The sequence below is a fragment of the Petaurus breviceps genome, unplaced genomic scaffold, assembly GCF_028583685.1.
Source record: "Petaurus breviceps papuanus isolate PSGF00001 unplaced genomic scaffold, PetGlider_PUasm1.0 90639, whole genome shotgun sequence".
Lineage (NCBI taxonomy): Eukaryota > Metazoa > Chordata > Mammalia > Diprotodontia > Petauridae > Petaurus > Petaurus breviceps.
Window position 1 is genome coordinate 626,842 of NW_027187296.1, and position 21,196 is coordinate 648,037.

The following is a 21,196-nucleotide window of genomic DNA, read 5'->3' on the forward strand; positions in this document are numbered from 1 at the left end:
TATAATAACAACCTATCTTTGAGCCTGTCCAAGGAGATTTAGTTACTGGAAGCAACAGGGGAAAAAGTCCTCCCCCATAACATCCCCCAATCCCCCAATTTTATCTTATAAATGAGCAAACAAGCTAAGTGACTTGTTCATAATCATAGATAAGTGGTAGAACTGAGGCTAAAACTGAGATGTGACTCTTTATCAAGGGCTGAAATTCCTTGATCTGCTAGTAACTGGTTGTCATTCCATCTCTCTCTCTGCCTTAGGACTTCAAACTCTATACTTCATCCATACTGTGACCTCCAATCCTTCAACCCCTCAGTTCTTTTCCCGGCCATCCCCCTTGTACTAGGTACGCACTCTTCCATTCCCCATCTTGATCCGATGTTGAAACAGTTTAACTCTACGCTATCCTAGTCTCCTCATCCAAAGAGAGATCTTGCCCTGCCAGACGTCAGCCTTGAATTGCTTCCTCCATCTGCTTCCTTTGCTCCTACTCATGTGCTGCTAAATGAAACTAAAGAAAATCATGAAACTGTGTTGACAGGGTCCACAACAAATTCATGTTACATAATCTCAACTGGGCCCTCACTGCAGCAAGGGAATCCTTAATAGATTCACTGTCCAACTCTCCACAGTGGCTCTTCCAAATCTTTTCATCTCTCCCCAAGCCTCTAATGGCTCCCTTTCCCCTGAGCCTTTTAGCTGAGAACTTTGCCTCAAACTTCAGTGAAAAAAACTAAGGCTATTTGTTGAGAGCTTCACTATCGCACATCACTTAGGTTCCTTCTGATAGTGACTATCTCCTCTTTCACTCCTGACTCACATCAAGGGGTAGCCCTTCTATTTGCCAAGGCAAATCCCTCCACATGTACAAGTGACACTGTTCCACCCTGTCTTCTCCAACAGCTTATCTCCTCTATCATCCCCGCTCTTTCATTTATCTCTAAACTGTCCCTGTCTGCCTATTGCCTTAATAATACTGACCTCCCCTATTGTCTCCCCCATCCTTAAAAAACTACCAATTGATCCATCCATTTCCTTTAGCTATCATTTAACCATCATCCTTTATCTCTCCTCTCTTTGGTGGTAAAAAGCATTAAGAAAGTCATCTACAAATGGTGTCTTCATATTCTTTTCTTTCATTTTCTTCTTACTTTCTGCAGTCTGGCTTCCAACCTCATCAAGTGTTGAGAATTAAAATTGCTCTTCCAAATTTACTTCTTCAGTTGTTTCATTTGTGTCTGACTCTTCATGATCCCATTCAGGGTGTTCTTGGCAAAGATACTGGAGTGGTTTGCCATTTCCTTCTCCAGCTTATTTTACAGATGAGGAAACTGAGGCAAACAGGGTTAAGTGACTAGCTCAGGGTCACACAGCTAGTAAGTGTCTGAGGCTGGATTTGACTCTATGCCCGATGCTCTATCCATTGTGCCACCTAGCTGCCCCCAAACAATCTCATAATTGACAAATCTAAAGGCGATTTCTCAATCCTCATTCTTCCAGACCTCTCTGTGGTCTTTGAAACTGTTGATCACTCTTTCCCCCTGAGATTCTCTTCTCTCTAGATTTTTGAAATGACAATTCTTCCTGGTACCTATCTGACCTGACTACTACTCACTCTCTTTTGCTGGACTGTCATCAAGGTCATGCCATTAACCATGGGTGTCCCACAGGGTTCAGTCCTAGGGCCTCTTCTCCTTCTAAGCGACTTCACTTGGTGATCTTATCATTGAATCCCATGGATTCAATTATCATCTCTATCCTGATGATTCTGAACTCTACTTACCAGCCCTAACCTCTCTGCAGACTGCCTCTCCCCAATCTCTAACTACTCATTGGACACCCTGAACTAGATGTCCTGTAGGCATCTTAAACTCAACCTGAACTCATTACCTTTCCCCCTAAATTATTCCCTCTTCCTAACTCTCCTATTACTATCAAGGGTACCACCATCCTCCCAGTCACCCATGCTTATAACCTAGGTATCACCAATGACTCCTCTCTCTCTCTCATCCCCCATATCCAACCTGTTCTGTCAATATTCCCTTCATAAATCTCTGGCCTAAGTCCCTTTCTCTCCTCCAACAATGGTTACCATCCTTGTGCAGGGCCTCATCACCTCACCTGGACAATTAAAATAGCCACCTGGTTGGTCTCTTTGCCTCAGGTCCCCTCACTCCAGTTCATTCTCCCCTCAGCTGTCAAACTGACCTTCCCTAAAACTCAGTTCTGGCCATGCTAACCCCTCCCTCATTTAGTTAACTTCAGGGGCTCCCTATCACAACCAGGATCAAATATCAAGTGGTCTGTTTGGCTTTTAAAGCCCTTCGAAACTTAGACTCTTACTACCTCTCCAGACTTCTTATCTTCCTCCCCTCAGTGTTTTCTGTAACACACTGTCTACCAGTCACACTAGTCTACTTGCTGTTCCTCACACAAGATATTTCTCCACTCTAGATACTTTCATTGATAACGCCTGGAATGCTCTCCTTCCTCATTCTCACCCCTGGCTACCCTGGTCCTTATCTCCAATTTATCCTGTATATAAGTCTGTACAAAGTTAATTGCATGTTGTGTCTCCCTTTGGACTATGAGCTCCTTGAGAGCGGGAAGTGAGTTTTTGTTTTTTTTGCTTTCCTTTGTAGTCTCAGTGTCTGGCACATAATAAGTGCTTACTAAACACTTTTTAATTTGACTTTTTCTCTTACGGCATATCTGGCACAGAGCTACCAAGAACAACAGCATTATAGCAAGGTTCTTATTTAGTATTATAGCAAGCACCACAAAAAAACACACTAATTTAAAAAATTCTCCTGAGTTTCTATTTTTGGCTTATTATTTCAAATAGTATTCAATAAAACAAAATTCCAGCAAAATAAAATAAACTTGGAGTTCACCACTAAATAATATAAATATGTATTATAAACTATAAAATATCAATAATAAAGCAACGAAATTTTTGTTAAAATAAGGATTAACTAAATATATCCCTCTTAAAAGGATAGCAATTTTGTGATCCATTTAATCAGATAAGCAAAGGAGTTAATAAAAGAAATCCAAATCTATAGCAAATTTTCCTGAAAATCCTATAATTTCTTATTGCATTTTTAACTAGAATAGGAAAATAGTCTCTGAATAAATACTTTAAAATATTTTTAAAATTCTGACAGATTTCACTTCTAAGCATTTATGTGAGTACATGAAGAACATTCATTAGTTACCTGATTTGTATATTGTATATGTCTGAAATGCCAAGCTAAGGTCAGCATTCTTAAGGATATTCAACAAAGTTTCAGGAGATTCCTTGAGCCACTGCTTCCTGGTATTATTTTCACTGTACTTTATTACAGAACCACCTATTTAGGACATGATCAAAGGATTAGTATTCATTAAAACAACTGCTTGACATGGAGCATAAAATGCATCTTTCAAATCATATCTCAAAACCAAAAAAGGCACTGTTTACCCTTTTAAAAACTTATTCTATCTTCATGAGCCATACTTAAGTTGACACTGACACAATGATATGGGAAAAGCAGGTTACCAAAGAATTCTTAGAAAGTTCTACATAAAAATGGTTAGTTTTGATTACATTAGATTGAAAATTTTTGCATAAATAAAATAATGTAATTAAGATTAGAAGGAAATGGAAAACTGGGGACAAAATTTTATAGCAAGTTTCTCTGATAAAGGCCTCATTTCTCAAATATATAGGGAACTGAGTCAAATTTATAAAAATACAAGTCATTCCCCAATTGATAAATGGTCAAAAGATATGAACAGGCAATTTTCAGAAGATATCAAAGCTATCAACGGTCACATGAAAAAATGCTCTGAATCACTATTGATCAGAGAAATGCAAATTAAAACAACTCTGTGGTACCACTTCATACCTATCAGATTAGTTAATATGACTGAATAGGAAAATGACAAATGTTGGAAGGGAAAAGTGGGATACTAATGTACTATTGGTGGAGTAGTTAACTGTTCCAACCAGTCTGGAGAGCAATTTGTAATTACACCCAAAAGGCTATAAAACTGTGTAATGGAAATGCAAATTTAAAGATCTTCCCTGCCCCTAGGCCCTTTGATAGGCTTAAGAGACTCTGAGAACCTTCCTTGATTTGAAAATATATTCTGCCCCCTAATAGGCTGAATGTGGTCACATGGAGCCTGTGGCAGGAGGCTTGGTTTTCAGGAATGCCCACACCCTGATGCTGTGTGATTGGGCAGTGGGTCAAGAGGGTGGTTACATTCTGTGACTCAGGAGAAGGCTATATAATCCCTGATTTGAGGCTTTGCTTTGGGGCTTACTTTAAGAAGTGTTGTGTGATTTGACCGGATAAGACTATGGGCAGCCATTGAGAGCCCCCCAGCTTTGAAAACCCAGATGTTGATGCTTCCCTCTCTGGTAACTGTGATTTGGTATGGGTGTAATGGTTGGACAGTTTGGAAGCCTGTCTGCTAGAAACATTTCTGTCTGTATACTCTGAAGTTCGGGTGCTGACTTTTTCCCCTGAACAAGGTAAATTATATATTTGATTGATTAAAGTAAGTTTGTTAACCCATTTTGAGTTGCTTTCCTTTAGAAAAGCAGATCTAAGAACCTGTGTTGGCAGCCACCCTGGGGATGCTGGCGTGCTTGCTGCTACAAACTGTGCATACCCTTTGATCAGCAATAATACCACTACTAGGTCTGGAACCCCAAAGACATTTTTTTAAAAAGGAAAAGGATCTCTACATATAAAAATATTTATAGCAGCTCTTTTTGTAGTGGCAGGGAATTAGAAATTGAGGGGATACCCATGCACTGACCAAACTGTGGTACATCATTGTGATGGAATTCTACTGTGCTGTAGGAAATGAAGAGTAGGATACTTTCAAAAAAGCCTGGAGAGACTTGTATGAGCTGATACAGAGTGAAGTGAGCAGAGCCAGGAGAACAGTACACACAGCAACAGCAACATTATACAATGATAAACTGGGAATGACTTAGCTATTCCCAGCAATACGATGATCTAATAGAATTCCAAAGGACTCGTGATAAAAGAACTGACAGATTCTGAATGCAGATCAAAGCATCCTTTTTTAAAATTTTCTTGGGGTTTATGTTGGTCTGTGTTTTCTTTCACAACATGACTAATATGCAAATGTTTTATATGTCTGTATGTGTATACCCTATATCAAATTGCTTACCACTCCAGGGAGAGTGAAGGGAAGGAAGGGAGAGAATTTGGAACTCAAAAATTTTAAAAATGAATATGAAATAACTTTTACATGTAATTGGAAAAATATTTTTAAAAAAATAAAAAGGAGAGTTCTATATAATAAAATTAATTACATTTAGTCTCATCTTTACATACCTCTATCCTCCTCTGATGTTAAACTGGAGGAAAGTATGGATGCTTTTTCCAAGGCATTTACAGCTGTATTGGATATGTTCTTCTCCCATTGTCTCCTCTGAGGGCTTGGCGAGTTCCCTTTCCTCAGATGGACTGATTTGTTTTCTTATTTATAGGATAAAAAGGGGAATATTAATATTCTGTTTATATATTTAGTTAACTAACATAGCACAATAAAAATGCTGTGACAGTTTCATGATTCCCTCAAATAAGAAGTAGAGCAAGATTTTTTTGACCTCTAGAAGCTAAAGAAAATAAAAAATAAGGTACTTATTAAAGTGTTTGATATTTTTTATAGTATATCTGTATCAGTACCATTTGTAACCTCAGAATTTAAGCTCAAAGAAAGTTTATCAAATAATTATTCTATGTTGCTCCTAACCAAATCTGGGCAGAAAATAAACAATAAATAATAATGGAAAAATTACCAGAAGATGTGAAATGGTTTGGAAAATTATCATTATTCTGAAATTATGTGAATGTAGCGATATTTCATATTTGAAACAAATACAGAAAAAATTATCTTGTTTGCTCCTGGTCACATTGGATCACAAAAGAATCAAAGATCTGTAAGTCAGGCTCACTGGTTTTAACTTGGGAACATTTATCTTCTAAAATGTAAATTTAAAATACATATGTATACATATATATAAAAAGAATAAATACATATTTACATATAAATTATATAGTTATATAAAATATATTTAATATTTATTAATATATACTATGAATATACATGCATATATGTAGATATATGAAAAACACTAAGATAAGACTACTGAAAAGCCATGCAAAAGTACGGTTGCCCAGTTGTCCTGGCAAGATAAATGTGGGCATTTCCCCTCTATTTCTCCCTTCCTTCCCCCAAGGAGAATGACTATATAACTATAGAATTAGGGCATTAGAACCTTAATAGCTTACCTTTTTCCTCTTTGCTTATTCGCTTTAATGCATTTTCAGTCAAATTTTTATTAATGTTCTCTAAGTCAGCATGGCTGCACTTTTTACCTTCTTCTTCCCCTTGCTTAAAAAAAAATGAAAAATACAGGTGGCAGAGAAAAACATTAACAAATATAAAATCATGAGTTAGGAGGAAACTTGGAAATCCACTTTGTCGAGCCCTGCCTAATGTATGGAGCCATATGCTTGAAGACATACAGGGATAAAGAACTCACTGTCTTATAACCCAATCCATTCTATCTTTTAATAGACCAAACTGTGAAAAAGTTTTTCTTTATATCAAGTCAAAATCTACTCCCATATGATTTCTAGCCATTGGTCCTAGTGATGCCTTCTGAGAACAAGCCATAGGCCTCACCTTTCTTCTACATTTTAACATTTAAAAATATTTGACAATGATCATGATCCACCCCGTGTCTTCTCAATTCTAAGCAAATTAGCCCAAGTTCCCTCACCCAATCTTCATATAACATTCAGTCCCTCAGTCCCTTCACCATTCCAATCATTTCCCTGCTTGTCAGGGTTTGTCCTGGAATCCAAAATGAACACAAGTATTCCAGAGAGAGGTGGCACTGTGGCCTTCCTGACCAACCAAGCTGGGAAGAGCAGACCCAGCACTCCTGGACTTTCTCTACAACGACCCAGAATGTCCCTCAGAATTTAGTAACTACAAAGACAGCCTCTTCCTCCAACTGGATAGTTCTCCCAAAACCTCCATTTTAAGAAGGAGGTCTGGTTCAGTCATGTCTTCATTCCTATCCAGCCTGCACTCTCGACTCTCCACTTTTCTGCCATGCCCTTCATGCCGGGTTCTTTCCCTTTCCCCATCAATGATTTTCAGATTCCTTCTATGTGCTGTCTTCCCCCATTAGAATATAAGCTCCTTGAGGGTAGGGACTTGTAGAAGGTGCCTGAAGTGTGTTTTGAAGGAAATAGATTCCAAGAGGTCACATAAAGCCAAGGAGTTTACTGAGAAGGTCAGATCTACAAAGGGCAGGGCAGAATCCAATGGAGACCGGGATTTGTTACAAACTTGTTACAAACAGTGCACTTATACTGGGAGGAAGTTTGTACAGAGGGGAGGACTTGGAAGTCCAAAAGATCTGGGTTCATCTTCTGACTCAGAATCTTACTAGCTGTGCTAGTGACCCTGAGCAAGCTGACTGCCTTATTTAGGCTTCAGTTTCTTCATCTGTAAAACAAGGAGGTTGGATGAAACGGCCTCTGAGATCTCTTACAACTCTAAAATTCATGATCCTAAGTTAATGCACTCTCTATCCCTTGTTTGACTTAGAACTCCCTAATGGGAGAATTCTCGATAAAAAAAAAAATCATAAAATATTTTTTTAAAAATCAATTATATCAAGTTGAAAAATTTTTGCATGAGCAACATCAATGCATGTGGTCCTCAAGTGTGACCCTCTGACTGAATTCAAACTTCACACAACAAATTTTCTTAATAATTTGTTCTCGAAGGATTTGTTCTCTAAAATTTGGACTCAGTCAATAGAGCACACCCAAGGACTTAGAGGGTCATGTGTGGCCTCGAGGCCACAGGTTCCCTAGCCCTGGGCTAAGGAGAGCTTTCTATGCTGCTTCTCTCTCTTATATAACACCAACTGCCGTCACCCTCTTTTTCTAGCTACCACCCCTCTAAACATCTCTTTGCCCTGACCCAAGTCCCAATCCCTAGGGTATTTAGGAAATGAAAACATAGAGCTCTTTTTAGATCTGACTCTCAGGCTATCAGCACATGAATGATATACTTTTTTCCATGGGGTTAGGCCTGCTGTGATTAAAGCTAAAATAGGAAAGTGGGATCAGATCAGGGAAATCCTAACCTGCTGGGCTAGGGAGTTTATTCAGAAGACAGTGGAGTGTCATGGGTGGTTTTTTTTTTTAGCCAAGGAATCTCTGCTTAAAGTATTCTTTAGAGGGGCAGCTAGATTGCACAGTGAATAGAGCACCAGCCCTGGAATCAAGAAGACCTGAGTTCAAGTCTGGCCTCAGACACTTAACATAAAACTAGCCGTGTGACCTTGGGCAAGTCACTTAACCCCAATTGCCCTACCTTCCTCCCTCCAAAAAGCAAAAACAAACAAACAAACAAAATAAACCCAGAGGTTTTAAAGTATTCTTTAGAAAGTAGAATCTAGCAGTGGTACACAGGGAAGAATAGAAGGCAGAGTCTGGAGACAGCTCAAGGACCAGCTCAGGTGTCTCTTTCTTTTATGGATTCAAATCTCATCAGGGCAGCTAGGTGGTACAGTGGATAGAGCCCTGGGAGTCAGGAAGACCTGAGTTCAAATCCAGCCTTGGACATCTGACACTAGCTGTGTGACCCTGGACAAGTCACTTAACCCCGATTGCCTGAAGGAGGAAGGAGAATCTCAAAGGAATAAGAACCTCAAAGTAATAAGCTGCTTGAAGGAAGGGCGGGGGGGGGGGGGCATGTATCATTTTTCTTTTGTTGTGTCTAACATATAAGCCTGGGTAGAGAGTTGTTGTTCAGTAGTTTTCAGTCATGTCTGATTCTTCATGACCCCATTTGGGGTGTTCTTGGCAAAGATATTGTAGTACTTTGCCATTTCCTTCTCCAGCCCATTTTACAGATGAGGAAATTATAAAAAGGTTAAGTGACTCACCCAGCTAATAAGTATCTGAGGCCAGATTTGAACTCAGGATGATGAGTCTTTCTGATTCTAGGCCCACCACTCTATTCACTCTACCACCCAGCTGCCCCAGGTAGAGACCAGATAAGTATTCAATAAACACTTGTTATATCACATTTGAAGGTACTTACCATAGTAACTGCTTCATTTCCTGAAACTATATTTGTTCTGGCAGGATCTGAGGGAGAAAGAAAAAAAAAACATATCTTCAAAGATATCTAGTTCAATTTTTACAAGGTCTTATATGGAAGTTAAAACATTCATTGGGGGGCGGCTAGATGGCACAGTGAGTAAAGCACCGGCCCTGGAGTCAGGAGAACCTGAGTTCAGTTCTGGCCTCAGACACTTAACACCTACACACAAAAAAAAACTAGCCGTGTAACCTTGGGCAAGTTACTTAACCCCAATTGCCCTCCAAAAGGCAAAAAAAAAAAACCCCAAAAACACATTAGTTGGAACAAGTGGTGCAAAGTTCTAACCATCCCAAGAACACATCTCAGTTTTTAAAGGGACACCTGCTATTTTTCTCCCTGACTCTTTTCTACTAAGTAGATGGTCATTTACAAATCTGATCATTATGGTGTCCAAGTGAGTACAACTATTTCTCTGTGGAAAAACCAACAGGAGCAAAGAGAATGCCACGAGAAACGTCTAACACAGATGTCCCTTGATGCCTGACTTTTCTCTAGCAGGGTCTTGTAGATCACACTCCTTACGTCAAATGGGTTATCAAGGTCCAAATTTAAGTCTAATTAGACTAGAAAAAGCAGTAGCTAGTAGCTGCACTCTTTCAATAACCTAGCCACTGTGTATTACTTGTGTTTTTCATGGGAAATAACCTGAAACTTTCCCAAATTGACTTGAAATATCCACAGAGACTATCTCTCTGTGTTCCAAAATGTGGAGACTCATCGATGGCTCCAAGTCCTCAACAATGCCTACAGCTAACTGTAATGACCAATCCTGACCACAGGGAAAAGATGAGGAAATGAACCTCCCTCCTTTTAGGTGGAGAAATGAGGAACTTCAGGTGCGGAATGCAGTCAAGCGGGTCACTGTTGTTGGTTTTACTTAATTGGTTTTCTCTGTTACAAAGGAAAATTACATCGACATCTGGAAATGAGTAAGTTGCAAAAAAGACATCAATAGGGTTTTTAAAATGCCTATGACATCAAGCCCTGAATGAGAGCAAACACTGAGATTATTCTAGAGTAACAATGGTAACTCTTGACCTCTACAGGCATAAAAGAGCAGAATTTTAATTTTGGAAGTTATTAAGTCCTACAAAAGTTGTACAAAAGCATGAATTTAAAATAACTTTTAAATTAAAATGTATTTTTTTAAGCCAGGCTTTGGGTCAGGAAGATCTGGGTTCAAGTCCTGTCTCTGATGCATACTTACGCCCTGGACAAGTCACTTAAATGTCTCATTTATCCTGACAAGTCACTTAAATTTCTCATTTGTCCAGACAACTCTTTCATTAAAACTGTAAACTGAAAAGAGTATGCTGAACTAACTACATGGGTAGATGAATCAAGTCTAAGTAACCCATCCACCCCCCAAGAAAGGGAATCTTCAAAATTGAATTCATCTCTACCTCTCAGAATTCTTGCCTTCCTTTAAGGCTCAATTCAAATAACTCCTTCTCCATGAAACCTTCCCTGATTCCCTCCTACTTCTCTGATTAACACTCTCTTCTTCCTCAATTTTCCTCTCTATTTGTATCCCCACTCCTACAAAATGAATACAATCTTCTAGAGAGCCAGGGCTGTCTTGTTTTCATCACTGTATACACAGCACTTACCACACAATGCCTTGCATATAGTAGGTGCTTAATAATTACATCAGATTAAATCTTCTGTAACTTCATAGATGATTGAATTTTGATGTCAAAATGTATACTTTGATGGATCTGTGATCTCATCCATGTGGGTACACCCTCTACCATGAAGACTGCATCCTAACTATACCTTCTTATCCTGTGCATGTGAAGGCAGCTAGGTAGTTCAGTGGTTAGAGAACTGGGCTTACAGTCAGGAAGACTTGAGTTCGAGTCTGGATTCAAACGCTCCTTAATTATATGATCCTGAGTAAGTCGCTTAACTGATGTCTGCCTCAGTTTCTGCAGCTGAAAAATGGTGATCATAACAGCACCTACCTCACAAAGTTATTGTGGGGATCAAATAAGGTATCTGTAAAATTTTTTGCACAGTAAATGCTTAAGACATGTTTATTTCTAGGGGTGGCTAAGTGGTGCAGTGAATAGAGCACTGGCCCTAGAGTCAGGAGGACCTGAGTTCAAATACAGCCTCAGACACTTAACACAAAAAAAACTAGCCGTGTGACCTTGGACAAGTCACTTAACCCCAACTATCCTACCATCCCCCCTCCAAAAAGCAAAAAAAAAAAAAATTTATTTCCTTCTGCCCTTCCTTTTCCTTCCCCTTGTGCAACTCCTGTCCGTATCCTTCATAAATCCCCCTTGGAAGATCTACTTAGCTCGACAGATGCTCTTCTCACAGCACACCTTTTCCACACCTCGCCCAAACTCCTCCGGTATCTCTTGTCCTCACCCACAAGCAGCACACTCTTTTCTGGGCATACACTAAGCTCCCTTTATGCCAAATCTTGCACACACATCAGCAATGGTAATATCCTACTTCTCTGCTGCATGCAGTTCACTCTATCGGCCTTGCAATCATCCCCAGTCTTGGGCCTCCGGATAGCACGGTATTTCATGAATTACATGGAAAGGCAATGTATACAGCAGCAACAACTAGCATTTATAGAGCACCTACTGTGTACCAGGCCCTGTACTGAGTGCTTTATAAATATTATCTCATCTGATCCTCATAACAACCCTGGGAGGTAGAGGCCATTATTAGAGTAATGGAAGTGTTGGACCTGAAGGTCCAGAAAAACCTGGGTTCACGGCCTACCTGGGGCCAGAGGCAAGTCATTTAACCTCCGTGAAACTCAGTTCTCTCATCAGCAAAATGGGGGAATAACACTGTCTGTAGCACCTTGACCTCAAGGGATTAAGGAGGATAAAAAAAAGTCTAGAAAACATTTTGTAAACCTTGAAACACTTCATCTGTGTCAGTAATCATTATTACTCTAAGGTATATAACATCAGAAGAATGTAGTGGTTAAAAGGATGGATTTCTGTGTCATCAACAATCAGTAAGCAATTATTAAACACCGACTCTGTGCCAGGCACTGTGTTTAGTGCTGGGGAGACAAAGAAAAGCAACAACAACCCCCACCCTCAAGGAGCTCACATTTTAATGGCAGAGACAACACACAGAGATCAGAGGACATGAGATAAATATGGAGTAGTTGTAAGATAACATTAAAAAAGTTGGCACTTGGGGTGGCTAGGTGGCACAGTGAATAGAGCACCGGCCCTGGAGTCAGGAGGACCTGAGTTCAAGTCTGACCTCAGACACTTAACACTTACTAGCCGTGTGACCTTGGGCAAGTCACTGAACCCCAACTTCCCTGCTTTCCCTCCTCCAAAAAGAAAAAAAAATAGTTGGCACTAGCAGCTGAGGGGACAGGAAAAGGCATCCTGGAGAAAGAGGTGGTACTTGAGCTGAGTCTTAAAGAAAGCCTGGGATTCTGAGTCCAAGGCTGGGGAGGGGACAAAGCATTCTGAAATGCAAGGCGAAGGCATAGAATTAGACACAGAGTCTCATGTGCAAGAACAGCAAGGGGGTTGGTGTGTCTGGATCACTGAGTGTGGAGAGGAAGAGCAGGAGAATTTATGAAGACCAGAAAGGAAGGCTGATATTAAGTAGTAAAACAATGGATTCTAGAGGAAAAGGGGAGCCTCTGGAGATTATGGAGTAGGGGCGGTGCTATGGTCAGACCAAGCTTTAGGAAAAATGGCTCATCATGATACGAAAACACAAAATGGACTCTGTCCTGTGCTAAAAATTCAGGCGCTGCAAATCAATGCTGCAGCATTTAATAAAGCAAACAGGAGACACTGTCACCACATCCCTATACTGTTTTCACTCAGTGTATCCCCAACCATTCTCTGATGCTTGTTTTGGTGTGGGAGACTTAGGATAATGAAGGATCAATGCAAAAGGACAGAGAAATCAAGAAATGACAATGTTCAGAAAAGCTATGGGATGGGATTTTAGAATTGTAAGAAACCTTAGATAAGAAATCATTTAGCAGGGGCAGTTGGGTGGCGTAGTGGATAGAGGACCAGGCATGGAATCAGGAGGACCCAAGTTCAAAACTCTGACACTTAACACTTACTAGCCATGTGACCTTGGGCAAGTCACTTAACCCCAAATGCACAACCCTCCCCCCTCCAAAAAAAAAAGGAAAAAGAGATTATTTAGCCCAATTCGAATCTTGCCTGAAAACAGGCCAGGAAATCTTTATGGACATGTAATTTCACACTAATACTGTATATATGTGGCCTTTGGGAAAAACTTCACATAAGAACACTGCTTTATACAAGGCCCTCAATTTAACAGGCTACACTTTAATTTGCTAAATAAAAATCACTACTAAAGTTGTCAAACATAAATTCTGTGGTTCTTGAATGTGCTCGATGTTTATATCAGGCTCACAAAAAAAAATAGCTCAAAGTGAAGAAAACAGCCAAAGAAAGAAACAAACCCAAATCCCAAATCCATTTTGACTTACAGAATCTGATAATTATTTCACATTAACTTGAGATATACTTTTCTCCTTTAACATATGCAGGAATTTTTTTAAACAAAAATAAAACTTTTAAGCTTCTCTTCTCCCTTTTGCTGTTCTTCAATCTCATTATCTCATTTGGGGCTTTCCTGGCAAAGATACTAGAGTGGTTTGCCATCTCCTTCTCCCATTCATTTTAACAAAAGAGGAAACTGAGTTAAGCGCAAACAAGGATAAGTGACTTGCCCAAGGTCACACAGCTAGTAAGTGTCTGAGGTCAAATCTGAACTCATATGCTCCTGACTCCAGCCCTAGTGCTCTATGCATTGTGCCAACTACCTGTCTCTCACTTACCAACAGTTAAATTAACATTATAGGTAGTGCTGAATATCCCCTGTTTCCTTCTCTACCACTCAGTTACCATAAGCCCATGTAAGGGTGCTGCATTAGGCTAAGGGTAATTTTGCAGGAGGGAGGAACCACAGAAATTAAATCACTGCTCCATTAAGGTCGTTTTTGGTAAACCATAAGAATAAATTCCAAAACTGTTACCTATTTTTCTTGGTGTATCATTCTTGGACTTCCTGGTTTCCTCTATGATTTGTTCACCATACTCTCTGACAATCTGTCAATTGAAATAGAAATCTTAGAAAATATGATGTGAATAACCTACCTGCTCCTTAGATGCTATCATAATCCATTAGCCAATTATCTATGTGAGTGCCTGAAGTTGAAAATGTATAAATGTCCATTTATCACATTTTTTTAAAAAATCACCTCATGGCCCAGTTAAACACATCTTACCTCTGGTGATAAGCACTTCTGGATGAGCTTTGCTAAAGGGCCTCTAGACAGAATCGTAGTAGCTGAAGGACGACTTGTGGGGTCTCTCTTAAACATCTGCTTTATCAGATAGTGAAGCTCATAAGAGTAATGAGATGGGAGGGGATTGTAGGAGCCTTTGCATATCTTGAGGATAAGATTTTTCCAACTATTAGCCTGAAACTAAAATATTAAATAAATTTTATTTTAAAAAATATTTTATTTTTTCCAATTCCATGTAAAGACAATTTTTAACACTCGTTATTTTAAAATTTTGAGTTTCAAATTTTCTCCCTCCTCTCACCTCCCCCACCCCTAAAATGGTAAGCAATTTGATATAGCCTGTACATATGCAATCATGCAAAACATATTTTCATATTAGTCATGTTATGAAATAAGACAAACACCAAAAGGAAAAAAAAGTAACACAATAAAATAAAGTGAAAAATAATATGCCTCAAATTACATTCAGACTCCATCACACACACACATATATAGTCACACATATATAAACATACATACTCTCATATATAATGTATATATGTAGATTTATATGTTTATATAGTATAGTGTGGTAGAATATATATATATATATGGCATAACATAGATATATTGTGGCATGATACTTTTGCAGTTTTTAAATCATTATTCTGGGGAAGCTAAATCTTAACTGGTACGTGTTGTGAAATTTTACCAAGAAATGGAGAATTAGATATGCAACTTAATGTTTTAGAACAGAAGTAAAGTTTAAACCTATTCTTATTTAATGAAATAAGAATAGGAATGAACATCTTGACAGTCAACCTATATGAAGTTTTTTTTTTTAATTTCCTTAGAAATAGAAAACGCTTTTAAGAGATAAGAATAGTTAAGGCCTTTTCTTTTTTTCTATAATCAGATATGAGCATGAAACAAAAGAGAAAATTGTGTACCCAACAAATGTAAAATAAGAAAAAAATCTGGCTGGGCTAGAACAGACTTGCTTTGATTCTGAAGTTTATGCTAATCAGTTGCTGTATTTGAATTTCTATGATCTCCAAAGGACCAAAAATGAATTCAGAGAAAATAAAGGCAATGTACCACAGATTTCTAATTATTATTCACTATATCACAGTTCTTGTTACATGTTCTCTCTTTTAAAAAGTGATAACTCATGCTTTGATAGGTTTTTGAAATCATTTAAAAGCTAAATTTGAGAGAGCAAGGATATTCATCAAAAATCTGCTGCTAAAATCAAACACATCCTGGGTCTTTTACCCTGGGCCGATGTTATGAACCCATCATTACAAAAATACATACAAATGGGTGGTGTTTCCTTCTCCATCCCCACACGCCACCCCAGTAACAATGATGAGCTTTTTTTCAGAATCACTCACACCAACACCAATGTCTCAAACGCTCCCACATTCGTGAGCTAGGGCATTTTATGGTCCAATTAGTAGCAATAAAATGTTAATTTTCCTGTATGCAAACCTAATAAGCTTTAAAGGGATTAATCGTCCTTCTGGGATACTCTCTTCCTACCCCCACTCCACCACTATTCCAGTGTCTGTCCAATTCTTAGCCACCCATCAGGACTGCACAAATGCCTTCATCTCTATGAAGCCTTGCTCTCTCCAAGCATTTTCTCCCTCCTATATGCCACTTTTTATCTTCACTATTACACTTTTACATTTATTATGGTTAAGTGTGTACAGGTGTAGCATTCTTGCTAGACTGCAAACTCCCTAAAATAAGGACCACGCATCTTCTGTGGCTTCCACAGTATCTAACCTAGTATCTGGTGCATAGGCTGTTTGCTAACTATTTATTGTAGTAATAAATGAATGACACAGCTTTTTTTAGCACTACAATCTAACCCAAAGGTTCTCAAAATGTGGCCTGAGGACCCCTGGGGGGAATCTCTGAGACCATTTCTGGAGGTCCCCAACTCAAAACTATTTTCACAATAATAATAAGATGCTTTAAATATTCAATGCAGTAAATGTTGGTAGATAAAACTCACAAAAATCAGAGCTCTTTGGGAGATCCTCAATAATTTTTTAGAGTACAAAGGGGTCCTAGAATCCAAAACTCTGAGAACCATTAGTCTAAATAAAGAGGCGTAATTTTAAAAATTACTAAACCTCTTTTTGTCGACTTCAGTAAAATTGCAACCACTTCCTACATCTTTTTGCCTTTCTTTTATCCTCAGTGAATGACTTATATTAAGTGCTTAATAAATGTTGGATGACTAAGTAGAAATTATAAGGAACAGTAAACATGTTTGTAAAATACACTGAAAATATATCATTACAAGAGAAAATCCTTTTTCCCAATGACCTTTCAATCAGAGAAGAGACTAAATCTGAACATTCATAGAAAGGTATTTTTTCAGAACTAAAAAGGATGATGAAATGAACATTTCCTACTTCTGTTTTCTGCTAAACTATCTTCAAGTAAAAGTTCAGTCATAAAAATATGTGGAAGTATTCCTAATCTAACCATTCTAAGGAACCAAACTTCCTATTATAATTTAGCATATTCCTTAAAACCTAAGCAGAGCAAAGACCAATTAACAATGGTTTGAAGGTTCTATTTTGTATGGCATACTTACTGGATGTCGGAGGGTACAGAGTTCATACAAAATGCATCCCAAGGACCATATGTCACTGAAACATAAAAAAATTAAATAAAGTTACCAATTGATCATTTAAATTAAGTTTATTCAAATATGGAAAGTTTTTTTTAATCCATCTTTAAGATGGACATATCACATTTACTCTTAAGGCAATTAACTATTTAAAAAATTTTATTTTTAATTTATGGAACAAGCATTTCCATAGCACAGTATAATTTTAAAAATATGACTGCACATGAAATTTAAATTTAATTGAATATTTGTTAACTGGTGTCATCTGAAAACTCATACTGACTCATGCTTAGCCTCAGACCGGCCTATCAAGAGGGGCCTTATTCAGGGGTCACTTGGGTGGTATTTATCCTAAAGAGGGACATTTGAGAAATCTCAGATTCATGTAAACTTAAAAATTGTAAGTGATCTTTATGTTCATCTAGTTCTACATAAAGTCAGAATCTTCCCTACAACATCCAGAGAGGTGATTAAACACATGTAATAGTAAAAAGCTCACTAATTTTTTAAATAGGCTATTCTACTGCCAAAAAGTTCTGACTTTTAGGAAACTCCCATACTGAGCTTAAATATATGTTATGTCCCCATTACTTGCACTTGCTGGTCCTAGTTCTGTATGGTCTTTGTAGCAATCCAAAAGAAGACTACTTTCTTTAGAAAACCTTTCAAATATCTGATGATTGCTCACATGCCATTTGGGACCTCCCCCAGGTCTCAAATCTTACCTTCTATAGGCTAAAAATCCCTAGTTCCATCAACCAACTGTTTATATAATGTGGTTTCTAATTTCTTATCACGTTAGTCACTTTCCTCTAGAAGAGGAAATAAATTCCATTTTTTCTTTTATTTTTGATTTTCAGTTTCAAATTCTTTCCTTTGCTCTACTCCCTCCCCCACTCATTAAGAAGGCAAGAAATATAATACCAATTGTATATATGACATCATGTAAAATATATTTCCACATTAGCCATGTTGCAAGAAAAAAAGCAAGAAAAATAAACAAAGTGAAAAAATATATTTCAATCTATATTCGGAGTGCATAAGGTTTCTGTGTGAAGGTAGATATAGTACTTTTCATTATGAGTCCTTTGGAATTGTGGTGGATCATTTTATTGAGCAGAGTAGCTAAGGGTTTTACAGTTGATCATCATTACAGTATTGCTGTTACTATGTATATATGGTATTCTCCAGGTTCTGTTCATTTCACTTTGTATAAGTTCATATAAGTCTTCCTAGGTTTTTCTGGAACCATCCCCTTTGTCATTTCTTACAATAGTATATACAACAGCACTGTATCACAATCATATGCCACAACTTGTTCAGCCATTCCCCAGTTGATGGACACCCCCTCAGTTTCCAGTTCCTGGTATGAAGGGAGGGCCAAAAGTTTTTACACAGATTTTCCAGATAGTGGGAGCACTGTGCCTCTATGGAAAGAATAACTACTTATTTTTTATGCAATTCAAAACATAGATTTGATGAGTCCACAGGTTTTACCAGGCTAATAACAAAAAAGGTCCATGAGACCTAAAAGGTGAAGAAGCCGTGGTCTAAAAGGGCTTTATCTTTTCATCAGAGGGATGAATCACATACCTTTTATTGTTATAAGGCATATTCTCCCAGATTTCCGGAGGCACATAATAAGGTGTTCCCACATATGTACAAGCAAATGCCATAGGCCTGAAGGAACAATGAGAGATAATGTTTTTCAGAGTTACTGAATAGCAGCTGCTTTGATCACTGAATCTACCAAAGAAGAGAACTACATACTTGGAGAGAAGTCGGGCAGATCCAAAATCTCCCAATTTTATATGTCCATTTTGGGTGAGGAAGACATTCTGCATTACCAAAAGAAAAAGAAAATCAGATCTCTTTAACAAACACCCTACTGTTCATCATAAGACAAGAGTCTCTAACCACTGCAAGAAGAGGATTAATTCTCACTTCTCAGAGACGTTGAGTCCAATAACAGAGAGAGTATTGGTGTATTAACAGTAACACCTCTGTGTAGAGTAGGGAATTGGGAGTAAGAGATGAATCCTGGCAAGGACTGTGGGGTTAGTAGGGTATAGAATGGTTGGGGGTGGGAATGTAGTAGTGTCACCCTGTTTAACTTATTTATCGAGAAAAGGTTCTCAGGTAAGACAGACCTACCAGGTAAGGCTTCAAGTTGGAGGGACCTGATAGAAGAGATGCTAAAATTCCTTTAGGGTAAAATGGGGCAGTAATAGAAAGATAAGAACAGAAATTTCCTGTCTTTTTTAGCTCCACATTTTTGGTACTTTCAAAACTAATTTCTTTAGTCAATGTGACAGGTATGAGGTGGGACCTCAGAGTTTTGGGGTTTTTTTTTTTTGTACTTCTCTGATCAATAGTGATTTAGAGTATTTTTTCATGATTGCTGAGAGTTTTGATTTCTTCTTCTGAAAAAAACCTGTTCATATCCTTTGATCATTTATCAATTGGAGAATGGCTTTTACTCTTATAAATTAGGCTTACTTCCCTAAATATTTGATCTCTCTGTCTCAGTTCTCCCTCCTGGAAAATGAAAATAATTCCACCTACCTCACAAGGTGGTTGGGAGGATCAAATGAGATAACATGTAGAGTGCTTTATAGACCTCAAAGTCCTATATAGCATTTATGCAGAACTACTCCTAGTTAATGGCAAGCAATCTGACATTTAAAACTCAGGATTGTCTTTACTTTTAGGTCAAATTTTCCTGCCACTGTTTTAACACTCCTATTTTCTTATACTGGGTAGCTAGGTGGTGCAGTGAAAAGAGGATCAGCCCTGAAGTCCAGAAGATTCATTTTTGTGAGTTCAAATCTGGCCTCAGTCACTTCCTAGCTGTGTGACCCTGGGCAAGTCACTTAACCCTATTTGCCTCAGTTTCCTCATCTGTAAATTGAGCTGAAGAAGGAAATGGCAAACCACTTCAGTATCTTTGTCAAGGAAACTCCAAATGGCACCAGCCCTGGAGTCAGAAGGGCCTGAGTTCAAATTCTGCCTCAGATACTTAACACTTAATAGCTGTGTGACCTTGGGCAAGTCACTTAACCCCAACTGTCCTGCCTTCCCCCTCTAAAAAGACCCCCCCAAAAAAAAACCAAAATAAACAAGAAAACTCCAAATGGGGTCATGAACATAATCAAACAACAACAAATCCTGTTAATATGCATCCAAACTGGGGTTTAACTCAAAGTCCAATCCTCTTTCCTTTATATCCCAGGTTCCTCCTCCACAGGACTGGTGTTGTAGGAAACAGATGAACTAAGAAGAGAATAGTGGCACCAGAGTATTTGCTCAGGTATTTAGGGGACCCAAGCAGAAATAAGGTGACTGGCTTTCTTAAGAACAGACAAAAGGCAAAAAAAAAAAGTAGAGCTTGTCCAGGAATAAATAACCTCAGCTGAAGTTAGAAGGAATAGCTTGGAAGTGTTTGAGGCTGGGTCTTTCTCCCCATAAATATTTATGGGTGACAAGTGTTGGGGGCAGGGAAATGGGGTGGTATTCGTAGGCTGCTCTGGAGCTCATAGAGAGCTCTGTAGCAGACAGCTGAAGTGGACAAGGAAGTGAAAATGTAAGCTATGGTCCAGGCCAGCTTAGGGATGCCTGCCTGAATGTCACCAGCGGAGCTTTCTCCTGGTTTTCCTGTTCCTCAGGAAGCCGTGTCCACGGCAGCAACAAGCGTGGAATGGTTTGTTTCTAGAACATCAGATAAAGGCAGCGGCAGTAATAAAGCACACTGCAAAGCCCATGGGTCCTTAGGAGTAAGTACTTACTCGGAAGTGGAGAAAGTGTGAGTCGCTGAGTCAGAACACCTGGATTTTAATTATCACCACTGGATCGGGAGCTCCTTGAGGGCAGGCACTGACTGTCTTGCCTTTCCTTGTGTCCCCAGCAGCCAGTCCAGTGCCTAGCCCGTATTGGGCACTTAACGAATCTTTATTAACTGAATGACTAGTTCTGGCTGTGCTATTTGGTCACTGTCTGATATGGAACCAGTCACATAATCTGTGAACTGCAGTTTCTCCATCTATAAAAAG

The 21,196-nt window shown here is 38.6% G+C and overlaps 1 protein-coding gene across 2 annotated transcripts in view; it reads right to left on the minus strand.

Annotated features, from left to right (window-relative positions):
• Nucleotides 1-21,196, minus strand: part of NEK3 (NIMA related kinase 3) — a 32,578-nt gene that overhangs the window by 1,601 nt on the left and 9,781 nt on the right. For both annotated transcript variants that reach the window (XM_069064599.1, XM_069064600.1), the window contains exons 6-14: nt 18,918-18,985; nt 18,741-18,827; nt 17,112-17,166; nt 14,498-14,698; nt 14,246-14,318; nt 9,160-9,206; nt 6,318-6,420; nt 5,358-5,501; nt 3,216-3,350 (exon numbers count right to left, since the gene is read on the minus strand). In XM_069064599.1, coding sequence (XP_068920700.1) covers nt 3,216-3,350; nt 5,358-5,501; nt 6,318-6,420; nt 9,160-9,206; nt 14,246-14,318; nt 14,498-14,698; nt 17,112-17,166; nt 18,741-18,827; nt 18,918-18,985 — 913 coding nt within the window. The remainder of the gene's footprint in view (nt 1-3,215; nt 3,351-5,357; nt 5,502-6,317; nt 6,421-9,159; nt 9,207-14,245; nt 14,319-14,497; nt 14,699-17,111; nt 17,167-18,740; nt 18,828-18,917; nt 18,986-21,196) is intronic.